Below are 22,080 nucleotides of genomic sequence, written 5' to 3'. Positions count from 1 at the left end.
GAAAATTAAGAAAGAGACCAAAAAGGTGATGATTGGAGCAAAAATTCAAACTTTTGACGCACTGTAACAAAAGATGAAAAAGGCAAAGTTTTTGTTAAAAAAAAAAGATATAAAGGAAAGATGGAAGGAGTATTTCTATAATTTATTTAATGAATAATATGATGTTTCATCAAAGTCTAACGGGTTTGACTTAAAAGAAGATAATAAAAACAATAATCATTGTATTTATCGTCGAATTCAAAAGCACGAGGTAAAAGAAGCATTGAAAGGATGAATAATAGTGACGCGGATTGGCCATAAAAGATACATATTGAATTGTGAAAAATTCTTGGAAATATTGGCATTGAATAGCCCACCAAAACTTTAATAAAACTACGTGGTTAGAGAAAATGTTGGAGGATATATAAAATTGTGCAAATTATAAGAGGATTAGACTTATGAGTCATACCATGATATATATGAGAAAGAGTGATTGAATGAAGATTAAGAAAAAAGACTTAAATTATTGAAAATTAATTTGATTTTATTCTTGCGAAGCCAACCATGAAAATCAATCTATTTACTACAATGTGCCATAAATGAGTATCAAATAATTCAACAAAACTTGCACTTAATTTTTGCTGACTTGAAGAATGCATGGGATAAAGCCTAACAATATTTTGTGAAAAATCCTAAAGAGGAAAGAGGTTAGAGTTGACTATATTCAAGTTATCCAAAATATGTATGAGTGGATATCAAGTGGTGCAAGAACACATGGACCATAGTGTAGATACCGACAATATTCTTATAACAATAGGGTTGCACTAGGTTTCAATAACAGTAGAATATCGACTAGTATGCGGACACTTTGATCCATGGTCTAGCACTAGTCTTTTACTTTAATTTTGAATGCCATCGTAGAATACATCTAAGAACTAACATTGATATGTATGTTTTTTTGCATATAATATAATCATACTCAAGGTTTTAAAAAGCGGTCTGCAACTACGAAAACAATCGCGGCAAAACAGTATCAGGAGATGTCGATATAAAAACCGTTATCACTGTTTTATATGTTAAAGAACAAATTACAATTACGGTTAATTCACATCGTGATGACAACAATCACTGTCGCGACATCTATACTGACTGAAATCACAAAAAAAATCCAAACACGGCATCTATACTGACTGAAATCACAAAAAAATTCCAAACACATTCGCGACTGTTTTTTAAAACCATGACCATACTTTAAGAGGAAGGAAGATTTAAATGAGATCTTAGGCACTTGGAGACAAGATTTTGAAACATGAGATTTGATTAAGCAGAAGGAAGATTTAAATGAGATCTTAGGCACTTGGAGACAAGATTTTGAAACATGAGATTTGATTAAGCAGAAGTACGACTTATAAAAAATGTAAATTTAACAAGTAAAAAATGGAGGCTAAATTACCCAAAGCCAAACAAATTAACAATAATTAATGATGATAATGATAAGATACATTACCAAGCTAAAACAAAATAATAAACATCTAACCCAATCATAATCATTAATTTCTATTGTATACAAATACACAATTTAAAAAATATAACCTCATTGTGAACCATGATCTAATTCATTTACATGAGAAGAAAGAAAAACTTTGCTAATAATTCTCTTGAAAGAAAAACCAAACAAAGACAGAGAAGTTTCTGATACAGAAACAGAACCACTTTCACTAATCTCATAACTTCTTGCACTATCATCAATCACAATCTCAATGCCACCACCATGAGAATCTTCTTCAACAATCAAAGATCTACACATTGGACAATTGGTATGAGAATTCAACCACATGTCAATGCATTCAACATGAAAAGCGTGTCCACATTTTGGCAACTTTCTTCCAATCTCACCTTTTTCAATGTAACTCAAACATATCACACATTCTAGTTCCTCTGTTTTATGTTCCGACACAAATGTCGGAATCTTCGAAACTGTTGTTGGGTTGAGTCCGTTGAAGGGTTGTTGGGCTTCGGTGTTGAAATGGTGGTGAAAGTTGGAGGGAGTTGGAATGTCGGAGACAGAGGGTTGCCGGCGGCGAGTATTTGACTGTGAGTTGGACTGAGCTAGGAAGCATTTGGCGTAGAGGTGGAGGAGTAGGACGAAGAGGATTACTAGAAGGAGGGAAATAATGGCTGCTAGCATGATGATGTTGTTGTCGTTGTTTTCGTCGGAGAACATGTTCTGAGCGAGTTGACTCAGCGTGTTGGTGGACGAGTTTACCGAGTCGTGCTGGCTCAGCATTTGTAAGGGAAAATGAGTAGTGGAAAGTGAAGTATGGTCAAATGGGTGAAATGGGTTTGGATTGTTTTGGAGGAAAGGTATGAGCTTGAAGTGATTTGTGAAGAATACAAACACAAAACCTTAACACTTGGTTTGTGTGTACAATGTAGAAGAATCTTGTTTTGTTTTAGTTTTGTGAGAGGAGAAGAATCCTTGTATTCAACTTGGACAAGTGGTAGCAAATTGGAGACTAATGCATGTGAGAAAAAAAGTAGAGGAAGAAATGAAGCACTCGTGAAGGCAATGGCTATGGAAGGTGAGTTTATTAGATTCATGTGGAGGATTCTAGAGTCATATATATATATATATATATATATATATATATATATATATATATATATATATATATTCAATTGTTTTTGGGGATTTCATGTTTTAAAGAGATACAGTAGATGAATGTGAGTTCAGGGGTCCCATGTGAATGTAAACTGATACAATAAATAAAGATATTTTTTTCTCTTTCCTTTTATTTTGACCATCCTAGTAGAGTACTATAGCCACCCTCAGTATACTGCTGAGTGCAGTAGAAGATCTTTGCATAGATTACATCCCATATTTTGCTGCATGTTTCCAGTGATGCATCCACCCCTTTTCAAGCTTTTTTTCCCCTCCTTTTTCTAGATTTTATAGAGTAGCCATGTCGTATAGTACACCACAGAATTTAACAATTGAATATTATGTATCATTAAGAATTAATCAAGTGGGTTAGATTACAAGTAAACTTGTTTGCTTCTTCCAAGACCTCTTCCAACATGCTGATCATAATTCATAAAGGTACTGGAAACCATTACTTATCTCTTGTTTTGATTTTCTTAGATGTTACATTGATTAGTCTTTATTACAAGAAGAGAAGGTTTATGCTTTAGATTCATTGAATAAATAAAGTATTGGTATTTATCTGGTCTAGATACATGGATTATTTAATGAATAGTAATTTTTAATTTCTCTTACCTCACTCAAAATCATAGAGCAACATGTGATTCGAGTCTGTTTTTTCATTAGTTCTTAGTTGGCCTACAAATTCTGAGACCTGCAGCATGCTAATTGTAGTCTTTTATGACAGGACCAAGTTTTCTCATGTTGGTCCAAACCTACTTCTAGGTTCCTTACTGTAAAACATTGTACTCCTTTTGGTTTTGACTTTTAAATTTTTTTCAAATAAGGAGCTAAAGAATGATCACCAATAAGTTAGTTTTAGTTTAGAGGATCATAATTTACATGATAATTCATCATTTTTTTTCTCCGAGTTTAAAAAAAAAAACAAGTTTGCTTAAAATCTATCTTTCCCATCCCTTTTCATCTCTTCTTCTCTTACTCAAATCAGTCCATTAGTTTGTATCTTTTCTCTTGGACACCTGTAACTCCCAATTCTATCTCTATTATAGTATGAAGTGGCACCTGTAAATGAGCAAAATCTCACATTAGATATCTTGTGCTAAATTCTGATTCATCAACATGAAATATTCTAACAGAAATATTCTTAACATGAAAATAAACTAAACCTCCCACTTACATATTTGCCAAAGGGTTAAATGAGTTGAACGTTTTAATGGGAGTTCAAATTTTAGTGAAAGGGAAAATAACAACTATTATTTGCCAAAAACTCCTTTTGCATCAACTCCATATGATAGTAAGAAAAACCCCGTCAGATAAATGAATACGTATATTACCTCCATATGTGGAATTTCTTTCAAAGGTCTGTCCGTAAAATAAGCATATAATGCCCTCAAAACTGCCTGCGACGAAATAAGTATTGAAAAAATAGTCTCAAGAATCAAAACCAGTAGAAGATATACAAATGCAAGTTTACTTTAACTTCATCATATATGCAATACCTGGTGAGATACCACAACAACAGGTGCTCGTTGCCGCTCAAGCTCAATAATTACAGGCTCTAACCTGAAATATCATTAAAACTTTAGTTATTTATATCAAACAAGTAGCAGCTAGAATCTGAATAGTGTTAAAGAAGAAATGTATCATCAACCTTTGAATAACATCCAAGTAAGACTCCCCACGAGGATAACGATATCTAAGTTTGTCCTTTTTGCGTGATCTACAAGAAAAAAAGAAAATATTAAAATAAAATAAAATAACTAAAGGCACTTGAACATTTTAATCGGCATTCTGCTCCTATCAACACTTGATTTTTTATCTGATAATACCAGTTCATTCAGCGTTCAAATATGCAAGATTAAAAGTTTGAGACATACTCATACTCCTCTGGCATGTTCTTCTTGATTTCTTCGTATGTCATTCCATCACACACCCCAGCATCTATCTCATCAAGTGCACGCCATTGTATCTAACATATATAAAAGGCAATTGCAGGAAGACCATTAATATGTAACTTTGTTAATCCATATCTCCTGATTTAAGATTGAACCTAACCTTAGGAAATCCACCAATGGGGCCTGCTGTCAGAATTGTTCGCTGCAGTGTACTGGTCCATATCTAGACAGAGGTTGCAAGCATCACAAAATATTCATCATTTCTGTATTTTCACACATGCACTTAATAGACATGGCAATAATTCAGCACTAAATTATATAACTTCAACAAAATTCTATACATAAAGAGAATGCTTTCTATTTGGTTGTGTCAGATGTGCAAAATCATGTAACATTTGTGTTGATATTTAAATAATAACATAGGAATAGTTTGTAAATATACTCTAGCATATTCTAGAATCCTCTTAGCATAGCATATTATTTTGTATATTATTCCTTAGCATATTACTTTGTAATTAATCATCTTTATTGTATTATTGCTTATATAACAGAATTTTCGTGGTGCAGTCTAGACATACGGTTTCACCATATATCCTATGAAGCACAGACTCCGAGACAGACACTGGGACTCGACACGACACGGACACTCCGACACCAATAATGTCAAAAACATAGGACACCAACACCGCTACATATATGATATTATTTGATCTTCATTTATCCATCTATTATTAAAAGAGTTACAAATATTCTAATCAAAATTAATGTGTTCAATTCTTGATGGATAACATTACTTCAATACATATTTAACCCTTTTATGTGTATGAGATTTATTCAAAAAATACATAAGGTGTGTTGAAGCGAAGAAAAATAACAAATTTCTTTAAAACACTTGTCCGAATTGTCAAGCAAGTGTTGTATGAGTGTTATATGGGTGTCGGACACCAATTCAAAGAGTGTCGAAGCAAAGAAAAAGATAATTTTTTTGGTGACATTTGTCTGACTTTTCCGACACTTGTTTGACTTTTTCGATACGTGTCGTACGGGTGTCATAGTGTCGGACACCTCGACACGCCTATTCCTAGATGTGTTTGTGCTTCATAGCATATATCTCTCGTTTTTCACTCTTTCAATATGGTATCCAAAGTTAATGAGAGGCAACCATGTGCTTATTTATTAGAGTAAATACACTAGGTGTGTTAGTTACAACTGTAACTGTTATACTCGTGTTAAGCCGAACAGATTAACAATGTTTAGGACTGTCTAGAATGCAGTTACAACAAACTTTAAGCTGAGTCAGCATAGCTGTAACTAACTGAGTTAGTTTCAGTACCCTATTAACAAAATCAGTTTTCTATCAATTCAAATAATATTCTCTCAACTGAATTCTTTCTCTTTTCTCTTTCTAAATTCATGATGATGAAATCTTCACTTTGGAACGAGGATTTGAAACATGGCCAACAATATTTTTTTCTAACAATTTGATCCGAGCATCCGTTTCCTCTCTTTTAAACACCATCAAAGCTACCAAGATCTTAATGCTATGATACCATGATACCAGTCGATAGAAAATGGTACCATAGTATATAACTGAATTATTATTGAATACTCTCTGGAAAATTACTCTCAAATAGAAGCAGAACATACACAAACACACCTGCACAGAATGAAAATATACATGTACAGAAAGAACAAGGCCACGGTTCTACGCCAAGTTTTCGAGAGCTTGGTTCCCTCCCATCCAAATAACCACTCAAAAACTTCTTGACAACCCATTATGACTTTCCCTTTTCCTATTAATTTTTACTAACAGACATAATTGACAGCACAATTAATTATTAAAACATAACTGCAACTAACTGCAACAATTGACTTCCAATAAAATGACTTCAGTCAGTTTTGCACAATACTATACCTTCTGTTATAATGAAAGGTCTAGCATATTGCTACAAGCATACTAGCATTAATTTCTTTTAGCCATTAGTTTATTTGAATGAAAAATGCATGCGAGATTGAATCCATACAATTGGAAAAGCTTACAGAAGCAGCTCGTTCTGATTTGAGACGCTTTCCAACAAACTTTGCAAGCTTCTGTCTATAAAGTTCTCCAGCCTCACTATTGAAACAATTAGGTAAAGTTAGTAGCTAAAAATTTACAGCAATTGTTAAAGAAACCAGCTATCACATTAAAAAATAGAATTCAAATATAGAGGAATCAGAACAGCATTGCAACTTCTCTTTGCAAGACAGTCCTGGGAATCAATCCCTACATTGTATTTTTCATTCAAATGTAGCAGACAATGTATTTTTTACTCAGACGGAAGATATAGTAGAGTGGAAATTACACGCAAATAAAAGAATAGGAAGTTGTAGAGTCTTGTTTGTGTCTCAAGTGGGACTGGGGGCAGAAATTAGGGCCAGATTAGTGATTTGTTTTGAAATCTAAAGGTGTATAGTAGACTCGCAATTTCAATTGCGTCCACCGTCTCTACGTGTAAACTCAACTGTCAAACTAGCAATTCAAACTGAGTCAGTACAGAGAAACATTTCAACAAGCGAGCCAAACAGACTTTTCCGCCCGGGATCGTGGACTCGTACGAGCTCACAAGTCAACACGTGATTTCGATAACCTTGCCTACAATAATAATGAGATGCTTGCCTTATTTCACTTTTCAACTACTTGGGTGGGTACATACACCCAATTAAAGAAATAGTAGAAGGAGAAACCCCAAGCAAGACTAAAGAAAAGAAAGTAATATCTAACAACAACAACAACCACAACCAAGTCTTATCCCACTTAAGTAGGTCAGCTACATGGATCAACTTCCGCATATTGCTCTGTCCAAAATCATGCTTCTATCTAAATTGTAAATCTCGAGATCTTTCTTAATAACTTCTCTTATAGTTTTTCTAGGTCTTCCTCTAGGTCTAATTGTTTGACTCCACTCCATCTGATCTACTCTCCTTACAACAGAATTTGCATGCCTTTTCCCTTCTTATATAGTCACTGTTAAGAGTCCCACATCGGACAATATATGGCATGAACATGTCCTTATAAGTGGGGGCAATCCTCACCCTATAAGCCGGTTTTGTAGGATTGAGTTAGGCCAAACCCACACTTCTTAACATGGTATCAAGAGCCTCGTTTAAGATCCGGTGGGCCACCTTCTATGGTTTCCGCTATCGGGCCACCCGCCATTTATTTCCACGCTCCAGTTGTCTAGTCCTAGGCGTGAGGGGGTGTGTTAAGATCGGACAATATATGGCATGAACATGTCCTTATAAGTGGGGGCAATCCTCACCCTACAAGCCGGTTTTGTAGGGTTGAGTTAGGCCCAACCACACTTCTTAACAATCACAATGCCTCTTCGGCACTTCTTTTTGATTCTCTCCTGCAAGACTTATCACAACTGCCTTTAGCATCTGTTAGTGTTCCTTGTCAACCAGTGACACCATCGCTGTTTTGCATCACAATTGTTGTGGGAAAAAAAAAGGACCAAATATTCCTACTTAACCCATTATTCTAGGTCAAGTACAGTACTGCTAGTACAAGCACAAGTCAATAACACCATGAAGTCTTAATAAGACTCATACCACAAATTACTTTAATATTCTACTAGTTCTCTAAGGTAAATCAACAGAAATTTCATTTTCATTCATAGAATAACCTGTCAGCATGTGTCCCCATCAATTATACACTAAAAAAATGAGAATATACCTTAATGCAGGATCTCCGCCAATTCTGCCTCTCACATTATCCTGACTTTCTCCATGCCGGGTGAGTAATATTGGGCGTGGTGTAAGATGAGTATTCATCTGCAAGTAATAAAGAAAATAACCAATTACTTTTAAGAAACTTACATGAGTCATGGAGTACAATTTGCAGGGGTGTGTATCATTAAATCTTTAAAAAAAACACTATATTGAAAGTTGAGCAAAAGAGGATCAATATTTCTTACAAATGAAACTCCCATAAATACAATTGTCTCTTATTTTTCTAGTGTTATTATTCACTCAAACCAATTATCTCTTATTTTTCTAAGCAAAATAACATTGAGCGAAATTTCATTCAAGCATTTCATAACTATTCAGTATTTTTACAGAAATCATTCAGATGAAATAAGAACCAACGACGGTCTCTAATTTTTCCTTTCAGTTCCTCTTTGTAATTCTAATAATACTAAATCAATTGTTTTGCCTTTGTAAGAATGAGAGCCTTTGAATGTAATTAACTATATTCTTTGAAGAAACTTACCAAGAAAAAGACAATTCGTCCAGGTAGGTAGCCACTGATGTTGTTCACCTTAACCAGAAGAGATAAACTGTGAGTATTAACAAATCAATGTCATATCATAGACCATATTTCTAAGTGGCTAGTGAAAACTCATGGAGACACAAGCATTCCATAATATATGTACATATTTTAGCATAAATTTTGGGTGTAGAACAAAACACGCTTTCAATTTTATGCTTTCAGTGAACCATGCCATAATTATTAAGGAAGGCACAAAAAAACTCTAACGTATGTAGTCATGGGCTATTTAAAATTCAAGGTGCAGCTGAAACTATGCTATTTAAATTTCCACCTAAACTGGGGTTTTACAGCTAAATTAACTACTATAATCTACTTAATATAAATGGCACTATTTTAGGTTAGAATAATTAATTATTTCCTTTTATTCTTCTGTACATATCACTATAATGTTCTGTAATTATTAGGATAGATTTTTTAGTATCATTTATTAGGATTAATAAATTCATGTTCAATAGTGTATAAATTTGTAACTTACTCATCAACAATATTTAGATTATTCAGACCCTTTTAGTTGATATCAGTACTCTTGATTTGGGAGGGAGACTCTACTTCATCAAAATCCTAGCCGCCTTCCTAGTAGCCACTTTGAGCTACCTACATTTCAGCTGCCAACACCTACCTTCACTGTGTATATTTTGTAGTGCTGCCACTCAGAATCACCTATAGCAACTGCTATTGCCGATTTGCCACTGTCAGCTGCCACCTTTTTTTACCAATGACCATACCCACATGTTCACCACCCTGAGACACTTGGTCTCTATCATCTCCCTAAACACTCCCAAATATGCACCGACGTAGATTTCTCTCTAAAGTAAATGCTCACTCGGGTCACCTATAGCAACTGCTATTGCCGATTTGCCATTGTCAGCTGCCACCTTTTTAACCAATGACCATATCCACATGCTCACCAACCTTAGAAACTTGGTCTCTATGATCTCTCTAAACACTCCCAAATATGCACGGCCATAGATTGCCCTCTAAAATAAATGCTCAATCGGGTCACCCTGGCCTTGCAAAGTTACAAAAGGTGGTGTCAAGTCCTACCTAGTTGAGCTATCTTGTCAAAATGAACCAAGGCAAAGCGAGACTTACCTCGACTATGAATCCAATTAGGAAATGAACTCGACTATGAATCCAATTAGGAAATGAACTATGGGTATGTTTCCCAACACCTGTCTCAACTTCTAGCACCTAGATTTAGACCTCCAACATACCTTCCCTTAGCAACGATAGCTCCATTAGCAGTTTGTGAAAACTCCCATCAGACCTCACCTCCTCCTTCTTCTCTGGCCCAAACCTTGTGCACTTGAATATCCAATTTCACTTCAAAAAGGTGTACGCTGCATTCGTTATCCTTCTCCTCATTGTGTTACCTTGAGTTATCCTTGTTTATCACCTTGACATTTGCTTGTTCTTTTTCCTTGTCTTCTATATGTATTCCTAAGAACAAGCTAAAGACTGAAGGAATTGCTAAAGTTTATACACAATTCTTTGGCATGGATTATGGGACACCTTTTTCCCAATAGCAAAATTAGATTTTGTTTGCTTTGTCTATGGCTGCTATTAGACTCTATGTAGCACCAAGACCTCTGAAAAAAGGTGTGTCCGCGTCGATATCGGACACTTGCACCAACACTTATGATTACGTTTAATTTATTCATTTTTTAAAATTATTATCGGTGTCGCCGTAGTGTCGGGGTTAAAATTGGTGTTTTCGTGCTTCATAGAATTATGACTCTTGCCTCTTCACCAACATGGTATGAAGAATGTTTTTCTCCATAGTTATCTCAATGAAAAAGTTTATATTGAGCAACATTTTGGAATTGTTGCTTAGGGGAGTCATTAAGGCTAGTTTATTAACCCTAAGGGGTTGGTCTGTAATTCCACTAGGTGCTAGCAATTCTAGTGTTGGGACAATCCATATAGAACTCTGCTCTTACTTTAAATTGGCTCCCGCAAGTGGACTATGGGATTGGTCTCCTCGGATTAGTCAGTCCTAGGGCCAGATACCATGTTTTCCAAAACTGCCTTTACAAATCTGTATATCATCTCGAAAGTCTCCTAGAGTATGGTGTAGCAAACTCAGCAATGTCGTTTAGTAGTTTGGTATGACTCGAAGTGGATCACTCGGTCTTCTATCACCATTTAGGGACATGATAATTTTACTTGGTTGTATGTTAACAGCATTGTCATACAGGTGGTGATTATCCCCGTCAAGAAAAAGATCTTTGCAGACTACAATACTTTTTGGGGATATAAATGGCACAATCCAAAAACGGCACTGTAATTTCTCACAGGGGGGACATGTGTATCATGGATATTCGAGAGGATACAAGTTTAATGAATGCTAAATCAGTTGACAGACACTCATGAATCCTAATATCACGAATTTTCCAAATAACGAGGAGCCACTATAAGATCCAAAGAGTTAGAGACACAGAAGACTAGTGGGCAAGCAGAATTATCTTACTTTGCTCGTCCAAATCTCAATTTGTTGTTGATGTGGTAAGTCAATTTCATAACTCATCTTGTAAAGGACAGTGGGATGCCATAATTCACATCTCGTTGTAATTCACATCTTGAAGTGCGTTAAAGCAGCTTGAGGAAAAAGGTCTTATCAATGAAAACAAGGGTCCTACTCAAGTTGTAATGTATTCGGATGCGGATTAGAAGCCTCTCTCATATTAATAGGAGATCCATGTATGGGTATTGTATATCAAAATAGTGTATAATTATGAGTATAATTTTCATTTCCATTTTCATGGCTATCATTTCTCAGAATTCGTGTTTAACTGTCTATACACAATTATTAGAGCCTCTAATTTGTAAGTTAGCAATCAATATTTTCACATTAATCAAAATCTCAAGCGTATCTACTAAAACTTTTACTAATCTAAAGAACATCACTATATGGTATAGACATGCATATCAAACGTGTGATATTAGCTAACCAGACAATGAGTAAGTAGAGGGAAATCAACCCGCATAAATGACATAGTTGAAGGTAAAACTTACTTGTATTTGCCCACCACGTCCACTGGCCATATCAATCATTTTGATGTATGATCCTTCTTCTACAGTCTCATAAACCTAGTTATATGAAATCAGCGTTATTTAGAGCAAAAGCTCACCCAGAACAGTCACTAAAAGTATATATGAAAGACTCGCCTTCTCATAATTGGTTACACGAGTTTTAAAATCTCTTAGCCCAGCCTCAAAATCTGACCTGAAAAAGAAAAGCTAATTGTATACGTCTCCACAAATTGATCCAGATAAGATGTCACTGGTTTAGAGCAAACATACACTTCTGCATAGTCAGGACTTTGCTGAATTTTATAACGAATATTTCTTTCGATCATGTCTACATCATTGCAAATTGTCTCTAGAAAGATAATCTACAAAAATGCAAAAGTGCATCAGAAGAGTTCAAAACTACATACATCATTTCCATATTACCTACACAATAGCAGCCATTAGTGACAAAAATACCTTGCATCTTCCTTCAGCCAATTTCATTAGCATGTTTCTTCGCTGCTTGCTACTGTTTGTGGCATCAAATATCCCAACCTATATTGAAATTAATACTTATGCTGAGAACTTATAAGAAAGCAAAAAAGTAACAAAGCTACCTGACAAGAATTAAATTACCTGACCACCTTCTTTCATCCAAGTTATCATATCCTCAAATGCGAGCTTTGCTACCTAGTGGTACATGACATATTAAAACTATGTACACAGAAAGGTCAACATGGTGTTAACATTACGAAAATCATTCATGACAAACCCAACACCAAAACTTAAAAGTAACATTCTATCAGTCTTAAAAGGTATTCAACATTAATTTGGATCTTCTACATTTGCTAGACATAACACCAACCAGACCATTCAAGATAAACCAATGTTAGAAATAGAGCACTTAAATAAGAGTACGTAGTCGTAAATTCTAATATTTGTCAATATGAGTTTATTTTCTAATTTGTATCAACAATGAGTCATAAATGGCATTACATCACCATTCAATAAATGATATCAGGAAACTCAATTTGTATTATAACTTCAATCAGTTTTGATTTCTTATAATACAACGCTTAAGAACCTAGTTCCTGAAATTATTTATTCTCAATATATTCAGCATATTGGTTAATTGATTTTAGCACAAGTAAACTATTGGCAACTGAAGCAAACAGAAAAAAAATTTAATTATTGTTTAAGGCTTTAAAAGATAAATTAGTTTATTTAATAAAATTGTAATAAGTCTAGAAGCAACATCTTCATAATTCTAGTTATGACCAAAATATGCAGGCAATCAATAAACTTTACACTCTATCATATATTATTTGTTTTAATAAATTTACTGGCCGGAATTTACCTCATTACGGGCCTCTATGCCTTCAGGATTGTCAGCTCGAAAGAAATCAGCAGACTACATAGAAGAATGACATTAATTAAAAAAATTCCAACAGACCACAACAGCCAACTTTAATATCATGATTCCAAGAATAAAAGTAACATTTAAGATTCGGAGTCAAGCACTCCATAGTGATCAGTTTATGTAGTGAGATACTCTCTTACGTGGTAAGCTTAGTCTCTTAAGTGGTAATCCTTAGTGATAGAGTAACCATAAAATTTCCCTATTTATTTATTTTCTATATTTAGTCTCTTTTATTATAATAATATTCTTCTAGGATATTCTTTTTCTATTTGAAGTTGTAATCTCCCTATTTATATCAGCTATTGCTGAAGAATAAAATATAACAGGATTCCTATTCACTAATACTTAGTTTAGAAGTTTTCTTTATTTTGAGTGATACTCTTTTGTATATTAATTTGTACAACCCCATTGTGTAATGCAAGTCATTCATTCTAAATTACTCGAGTTTAACATTATGATTGTAAGACTTAATTGCTTAAACTTTTAAGTTAAGCGGCTCATTTGTGATTCCCTAAACCAAGGTTGTTCAAAAACACATTGTATTTTAAACTATTAGAACATTTTTGAAATATCTCTGAATATTTTCTTATATTATGTTAGAGCATCGTAGTTTATCTTCTAGGATCCATTTCTAATCATATTTCTAGAAGTTAAATTATCTCCTAAGATTAGACTCCATATTGCATAATTGTTATCATGATTGTTTTCTCATTTTCCTATTTATTTAGGATTAAGAGTCTTGTATTCTAAAGATACGCATTAGTGTTTAGTTGTTAGTGTCAAGTTACTATCAAATTAGTATCGAGTATGTATGAAATCATATAAATTTATATTTCACCATAATCAGTAATTATATTTTTATTATCATTATTCTTCTTTTATCTAAAACCCAAAACTTCAACATGAACATAATAGAACAAAAAAAGCCCAAGGCATTAACGTTATGCCTGTAATTCTTGAATCCTAGCTCATAGGCATAATTCGAAGTTCTTAGCGCATCAATAACTATTGTCTTTTTCAGTAATGTGAGTTCCCTAGCATTTTAGAGCATCAAAGCCCATGTCATATTTGTATAAGTTGTGTCAATTCTAATGGCTAGGAATGGGATTTTATCTATAAAATGAAAATAATATGTAATTCAGAAAGAATAAACTATCCTATGGATCCATTTCCATTAAGTTTACCTGGCTAGCTCCGTGCTTAAGGCGACGATACTGTGACATCAAAAAGTGAGCATGTTAACATCATACTTGATATATCTCCAATCTTCCACTAGGTGTGCAAGACTGTAGGGTTATGTTTGGATTGATGGAAGGAAATGGAATGAAATCGTTAAAGGTTCATTGTTTGAATTATTTAAAAGAAGATGGAACATAATGGAATGAGTTCCATCCAATATCCTACTTTTTTTCCCTCCAATTTGGGTGGAATAGAATGAAAAAAAAAAACCCTTTTGTTCATTCCATCACTAAAAGGAGCAAAAAAAAAAATTGGTAAGTTTATTCTATTAAGTTTTATTTTACTCTTCACTCAATCTTATTTCATTCCACTCAACTCCATTAGATATCCAAACATAGCCTTTATTACAAAGAAGAATCAAGTTAAGAAAGTGGACAACCTTACCGACGTTGAAGTGCTTGGTATTATGACCTAACCAGCGAAGATATCTAGTAAGTTTAGCTGCGGTGAAAGTTTTACCTCGAGCTGGCAGGCTCACCTAAATAAAAGGAAATAGTTAGAAACATTCAATATCAAATAATTTAATTCACTAAATCAGATTAAATACAAACGGGAATGTGTCATTTTGGGTACTTAGAAATTCAAACTTTTTAAGGTATGTTCCTTTTTTTAATCTCAATTTACAGCCAAAACTGTAATGTAAAGCCAAAAATGAATAACTTATCAGAAAAGCTACTAAAAGAAATTCATAACTAGTTATTTCTCAAAGAAGAAAAATACCATGACAATCGCCAAATGTTTATCCTCCTTGGGTCCCAGCATCTGATCAGCAATGGCACCAGCTGCAACAGCTCCAGCCGCTGCTGGAAATGAATTCTGTCCAAAAAAAGGAGGTGCAGAAGCAATTGTTTGTATAAGAACACAATTAACAGTTAGAAGCAATATAAATTAATCCATCAAAAATTAATATTGAATAATAAACAAAGTTTACTTCATTTATACAAACCTTGGTATCAGGCTCCAAACTAGGATCAGCAGTAAAAGTAATTAAACTAGAACATTTTTGCATTCTTGGAACTCCAACACCCTTATCAACAAAAGGTCCCCTTTGACCGTGTTCCATTCGCAGAGTTGACATTGTTCCCACCGACTGAGATTTAACCAATTTAGAACTTTGATGCACTCTAGATGGATCTAGGGTATTGAACTCCATCTCCTAGTTGGGACATCAACATAGCCGATTAGATATGTTGCACAATAAAGAGTTAATAATAATATAACCTACTAACTTACTTTCTTTTTCCTCTTAACCTCAAGAAATTTTAAACATCAAATGTACTGCTATTTGTTACATATATTTGTAACTAGCTTAATCTAAGTAAGTTTAGCTTGAGGGCAGAGTGTTAGAATATTTAGAAAATATCTCACTATATCATTACTCCATTTTAGAATATTTTGGATAACCTCTCACAAGTCACAAGTGCTTTTCCATGTTCATCAAGTTTAGTTCTAATATAAAAATAAGTGATAGTACTTTATGCTTTGTATCACTTTGGGAATAAGTTTTTGTTTAAAATCTCTGTGCAAAAGTTAAATATTAAACTTTAATAATCATAAATTTTAAATGTGAATTTGAAAGTTAAATGTTTACTTTTTCAGGTTGATCAACAGAAACAATGTCATCTCCAATGGAAAAGTAATCGCTGCCAGACCCACTATTATTCAGTGATCTAGGATTCTCTGTCAAGTTAGCTGCATATTCAAAAGCTGAATTTGAGGGAGCTGGGACGACATAATGCTCGAGATCAAGTTCCAAACCCACAGAAGAGACAGTCTGAACAAAAATTAAAAAGTTAAGCTCCATAGTAATTCTTCACAAAAGAAAATTTGTTTTATAGACAGATTTATCATAAGTTGGAATGAGAGGAAAAAATGTAAAACATGTAATTCAGCAATAAACTTTTATTTGGTAGATCAATCCCTTGAACCTTGATAATAGCCATTTTGCACTATCAGTATCAGATTACAAAGACATTAAAAGACAAACTACAGTTCTGTGAAGAGAATGAAACTAAAATCAACTGCAATCAAAGAAAAATCCCGATGCATGACTAGTGCCTGCACAACTTCAGAAGAAAATAATTAATTATGCAACAAAAAATTAATTGAACTCACTGTGATCACTGCAATAAAGAACATTGATTAGAATACAATATGGTTTACGGCTAGGCCTGGGAATAAGAACATTGACAGAAAGAGAATTAAATTGTAGAAAATGAAAAAGAAAAGAAAAACATCAATTGACAGTTAGGCTGTTTCATTTTATTCTAAAGAATGAAAATGAATCATCTCTTCAAGTTTATGCAGCTGTGCACTAACTTTAAAATGCAACTATTTAATATTAAAAGCACAAAAATACAAATATGGGACAAATTAGAATATTGAATACTTAACTAGTCCAGATTGAACAACTCAATATTTTTTTATAACAAGAACAAAGTAGTGAAGACATCATGCATGTTCACATGAGCCTTTTTAACACAGTCATCTAAAGAATTGCAACCAGAGTAACACTTTGTTCTACAGCTACCGGAAGGAGAACAATGTAGTGAAGTACCTTGAACCATGGGGACAAAGTAAATAAAAACGAAGCAAAATGGCATACGGAGTCTTACTTCAATTTCTGTCTGAGGTTCTGAATCTATGCTGACATCAGGTATCCCGCGTACAGCCGAAGGATGGAAATTTTCTCTATAAGCCCTCCAACTAGCAGCAAGGTCAAAGGAAGAAACTCTGCTTGCTTGAACAAATACTTTATACTCAACAGCCTGATCATTGTCAAGCTTAAACGAAGCAAGCGTAGCACCATCTTGTAATGCTCCCCCAATGAGTACACGGCTCGGACCTTCCTCAACAAAACAAGGTGAGTCGGTATCCTTCGGCTTTAGGAGGAACTTGAAATCCAAAGCTTCTGAAAATCCCAAACAAAATCAATACAAAAATTTTGTAGTCCAGACATACAAAGCATCTGCTTACAATGATGCCAATAATGTTACTATGGAGTATGGACCGGTGAAAGAACATTGGAAAAAGCTTATTGGAACTCATTTTATGACATACTATAGTTCATAATATGTCTGTAATAGTGTAATATGTCCGCTTATTTTCATATGCTCATAAGAACATATGTGTGTCTGTAATATGCCTTTGAATATATCAACATTACAAAAACATCATAAATGTACATGTTGGTGCTCGGATGTGTCTTATGTTAGTCAGTTTGGTCAATAAAATTATTAACAGAAGACACAATCAGAGATGTTTCTGTAATTTCGACACATTCAAGGATGATAAGGATATTAGCGACATCACGTTTAACGTTTAAGAACCAAAATTACCATTTACTTATTGAAATTAAGAAGAGCTTCCACAAGTTTATTAGGGCTGATTAGATTGGTTAATTTGTACTTATCTACTATCATGAGTACTTATGAGACTCTTTGGGAGAGTTTATGGTAACAGATTAAGGGCCTGTTTGGATTGGCTTATTCGAGCTTATCTACTAACATAAGTTTTGTGACACTGTTTGGTAGTCTACTAGTCTTAATCAATACAGCTTATGACATATTTCTTAAACTTTTTTGAATTTCTTTAGTAAGTTCTCCAAAATAACTTACGAAAATAACATAGAACACATACTATATAAAAACAATTTAAATTCATATCTTTTGTTATAAAAATAGTTTAAGCAAGCTTATTCATAAGCGCTTATTTTGATAAACACTTATTTCATAAGCTGCAAATAAGCTGTTTATCCTGGCCCTAAGACATGTCCATGAACTGTTTTCAACTTATTTCCATAAAATCTCTAAGATAGTTTCCTTGGAATCAGTTCGATTATAGTTTATATTTTGTAATAGAAATAACTTATACATATAAATACTTAAATGATAAGCACTTATGTTACACACAGTTGATTAAGATGTTTATCAATTAACTTAAAAGACAATACCATGATTTTGAGGAACAACAAAGCTAAACTCCCACATTGACGCCGATTCGCGTTCCATCGAAAGCTAATCCAAAAACAAAAACAACAACACCAATCACAAAACAGAATCACCTAAAAAAACAACCACAAAACACTGAATCGTGAACGAATCAAATTTACAGCTCTGGAAGAATCACAAGCCCCAACCAATGCGGAAGAACAGAAAACGTGAGGGAAAAGGTTTCCCGCGACAGCAACAATTGGATTCTCCATCTTCACGGAAACGTAGAGTAACTCAGGGATTCGTAACGGTGTTTGATGAATGCTGGTTTCGTCTTGTTCTTCATCGCTTCCCGTTGCCATTTTTTTTGGTTCGCAACGGGTGGTTAGCGTCGACGAGAGGAATGTGAAGAGAAGAGAGTGTAAGAAGGTTTTATCGTTGTGAGAAGTGTTTGTTAACGTGGAATGTGTAGTTGCTATCAGAGATTTAACTGTTCTTGTTTGTTTGTTACGATATATATGTGTGTGATGAGGAGAAAGATAGAGAAAAGGATAGAAACTTTTTATTCATTTTACATATTTTATTAAAAAATATGTTATCTATCTATATTTTTTTTATAAAGTTCATATATATTTATCTAATTTATATATATTATTATATACCCATATCATGTATAAAATACTTTAAATTAAACTTAAAAAAGGTATTGTGATCATATAGCATATATTAGACAACTTCTCAAAAAACTATAATTTAAAAAAAAAAAATTGCCTAAAAAACTAGTAATACCCTCTTCATAAATATTCTAAAATTTTTCCCCTTTCTTCTTTAGTTTAGCCTTCACTCCTCTACCACCAACATTTTCGTTGCCTTTCATATCTCATGTGGTCATTTCACGACCTGCTGAACTAGTTAATCCAAGGCTCTTCCTCTTCAAAAATCTTTAGATATGATTGATAAACTCAAACCGAAGACTTTTGCTCAAGTTGTCAACAATGTTTGCGACATTCCTCTAAGTCAACAGTCGAAACCTTGCCTAGAGGGAGATTGTATTGTTATTGTGATACTAGAAAATGAATACTTTGTCGAAGTGGAAGCTTGTAAACATAACCTACATGGTCAAATCCTTTGGTCAAAAGGTGTTACTCCATTAAAAATTGATGTCTTGCGGACTAAGTTATCCTCCCTTTGGAGCTCCCTCTCTAAATGGGGGTGACCTCTCTTGATAAAGGATTATACAAGTTCACTTTCTCTATGTTAAAAGATTCAAAAGGTAAGAGCAACAGGTTCGTGGAACCCTAATACTGGCCCCTGAAGTTATTTTCATGGTCAAAGGACTTCAACCTTAATGCTTAGCACCAGACAAATGCTCAGGTATGTGTTATATTTTACATTCTTTCTCAAGAATATTAGAGACCTAAAATTCTCTTCACTATTGCGAGTAGTGTAGGTACTCCAACTTGTACAGATTCCACAACAAACAAATCTTAGTTTGACCGTGATTTTGGACATTCTATACGTGAGTTGGTTGACATAGATCTTAGGATTGAGCCGAAATTCAAAGTCCTAGTTTAGCGCCAAGGGTTTTCCTTTTACATGGACCTTGAATATGAAAACCTCCTTGACCTTTGCTCAAATTGTAACATTGTTGGCCATCATGTTAATGTGTGCAAAAAAATATCAGTTGACAAGGAAGTTAAGGCTGATGACATTCAACCTAAGGTGAAACATATATTTATCCCTATGAAGAAAAACAATGACACAATCCCCAAACCTTCAGACCCGCCATTGCAAAATATTCCCAACGAAGTTCCTTCTCAAGTAGTGAAGAACACTGATGAAACTGAAGAGACTTTAAATACTTCTGCGTTAGTGGATGCAACTTAATTTAATGTAGACATGGTAAGGACAAAGACACTCTGGTTACAGATACCCCTAAGAGATTCTTTAAAGAATCTTAGGCTAACTTAGTTGAGCTAGAAGATAGACCTAATGATAAGGAAATTGTTATTAATCTGATACTGACTTTTGTGCCCCCAATCCCAAGGGAATCAACGTGATGTTAATGAAGAATTTCAACTTGTGGTCCATAAAAAGAAACCAATTAGGAAAAAGAAAGCTAACAAAAGTATAATTCATATTATTAGGTCAATGGTGGGTCCCTGTACTGTGGACCAATGAAATTCCTTTTGGAATGCTAGAGGGTTGGCTAATTCCCTCACTAGGTTAGCTCTTAAAAAACTCATCATCCTTAATAAACCTAATTTTGTTTTTGTATTTTATCCTTGGGTGGCCTTTAAGGACTTTCCTTCTCCTTGGCTCCATAGACTCCATCTGAAGCTCTTTGTAGTTAAATATAGGAATGGTGTTCCTCCCAACTTATGATTTTTTTTGTCTGAATAACATCACTCTTATTGTCATAGATGTGGGGGACTAACTTGGGGCTTTTTATTTTCCTATGGATTGTGTTTCTGTTGGAGTGTCAACTATTTATGTCTCCAATAATTAAATTCTCATAAGACCTTTATGGATGTCCTTGTCCAAAAGCTAAATCTCCTCAAGGACAAACTCAAAGTGTGGAACAAGAACATCTTTGGGAATATGCATCATCGGGTGAAAACCTCCATATACATGCTTGATGACATCCAGAATCAGATCAGCATCCTTGGTCACACTGATTATCTTTTGAGAAAAGAGAAGCAGACTTAAGCTCAATTCAATTAAGCCATTCATCTTGAAAAAATCTTTTGGAAATAGAAGGATAAGATCAAGTGGAATTTAGAGGGAGACAGGTGCACTACTTACTTCCATGGAATTTGTAAAATCAAGCAAGCCTCCTAGATCATCTATTCCATCAATTATGATAATGTGCTCCAAACCAATCCTCTTGACATTGCATATATTGTGGTAGATATTTCACTAATCTTTTTTGCTCAAGGAATAATTTGATTAATACTGACCTCGTTGATCATGTTATTCCTAACCTGGTCCTTGAGGACATTAGTCTCATGCTCACCACGACCCTCTCTAAGATTGAAATTCACCATGCAGTCAATGCTCTTAATGGGGATGATGTTGCTTGTCCAAATGGTTTCAGTTCCTTTTTCTTCTAGGAGTATTAGGACATCATTAAATAGGATGTCATCAATGCCTCCCTTCAATTCTTCACTTCCTCTAGTATGATTCCCAACTATAATGCTAATTGTAACATCCCAAAATAATTAAATTATTATTTAATTGCTTTATGATGAGTATTTGTGAAGTGTTTGCGAATATATAACGTTTTGGTGAAATATTGATGCTTTGAGATGTGATGTGTGGGTTACATTGTGGGGTAGAGCATCATAATAGGGGTATGAAGATTAATTATATTTTAGATAGTTAGTCTAATTATTTAGAATTATTATCATTAGAATTTAGTTTGGTTCTAATCATATTTTAGTGTTTTGATGATAACAAGCAAGTAAATTTTGTATAAGCAAACATGGTACTCTAATTATATATTTCTAATTTTAGAAGATGTACCAGTACCAACACAACCAGAACTTGGAAAATATGCAAAGCTGGATAAATGCAAAAGACATTCAAGTCTTCAGGCAACTTCTGATACTGCACCAAAACGCTGC

The 22,080-nt window shown here is 34.1% G+C and overlaps 2 protein-coding genes across 3 annotated transcripts; both read right to left on the bottom strand.

Annotated features, from left to right (window-relative positions):
* Positions 1-1,475: 1,475 nt before the first annotated feature.
* LOC131620763 (RING-H2 finger protein ATL63-like) lies at positions 1,476-2,560 on the bottom strand. The gene has a single exon (XM_058891920.1). The coding sequence runs from the start codon at positions 2,264-2,266 to the stop codon at positions 1,574-1,576; it is 693 nt and encodes a 230-aa protein (XP_058747903.1). The 5' UTR covers positions 2,267-2,560; the 3' UTR covers positions 1,476-1,573.
* A 919-nt stretch (positions 2,561-3,479) lies between these two features.
* Positions 3,480-18,963, bottom strand: LOC131620762 (6-phosphofructo-2-kinase/fructose-2,6-bisphosphatase-like). 2 transcript variants are annotated; one of them, XM_058891919.1, is made up of 23 exons: positions 18,634-18,961; positions 18,475-18,538; positions 17,138-17,433; positions 16,114-16,296; positions 15,469-15,678; positions 15,243-15,338; positions 14,902-15,000; positions 14,468-14,497; positions 13,221-13,274; positions 12,500-12,553; positions 12,341-12,418; positions 12,155-12,246; positions 12,020-12,077; positions 11,867-11,941; positions 8,792-8,839; positions 8,255-8,352; positions 6,577-6,652; positions 4,697-4,759; positions 4,519-4,610; positions 4,293-4,361; positions 4,141-4,204; positions 3,976-4,041; positions 3,480-3,703 (listed from the first exon to the last, which is right to left on the bottom strand). In XM_058891919.1, the coding sequence occupies exons 1-23, from the start codon at positions 18,814-18,816 to the stop codon at positions 3,626-3,628; spliced, it is 2,226 nt and encodes a 741-aa protein (XP_058747902.1). In that variant the 5' UTR covers positions 18,817-18,961; the 3' UTR covers positions 3,480-3,625. The 2 variants fall into 2 exon arrangements, 1 of the variants encoding a protein (XP_058747902.1); XR_009289276.1 differs by lacking the exons at positions 3,480-3,703; positions 3,976-4,041; positions 4,141-4,204 and having other exon boundaries at positions 4,316-4,361; positions 6,561-6,652; positions 18,634-18,963.
* Positions 18,964-22,080: the final 3,117 nt, after the last annotated feature.

Source organism: Vicia villosa, linkage group LG7 (assembly GCF_029867415.1).
Source record: "Vicia villosa cultivar HV-30 ecotype Madison, WI linkage group LG7, Vvil1.0, whole genome shotgun sequence".
Lineage (NCBI taxonomy): Eukaryota > Viridiplantae > Streptophyta > Magnoliopsida > Fabales > Fabaceae > Vicia > Vicia villosa.
Note: the sequence above shows the minus strand (reverse complement) of the source record. Positions and strands in the feature narration are given on the sequence as shown.

Bases quoted from the DNA above. Each gene is read 5' to 3' on its own strand.
- LOC131620762 (XM_058891919.1), bottom strand. From the start codon at position 18,816: ATGGCAACGGGAAGCGATGAAGAACAAGACGAAACCAGCATTCATCAA. The intron at 17,434-18,474 runs GTATTGTCTTTT...TGGGATTTTCAG, and splicing joins TGTTGTTCCTCAAAATCATG to AAGCTTTGGATTTCAAGTTC. The intron at 14,498-14,901 runs GTTGTCCACTTT...TTGATGTCACAG, and splicing joins AGCACTTCAACGTCGGTAAG to TATCGTCGCCTTAAGCACGG.
- LOC131620763 (XM_058891920.1), bottom strand. From the start codon at position 2,266: ATGCTGAGCCAGCACGACTCGGTAAACTCGTCCACCAACACGCTGAGT.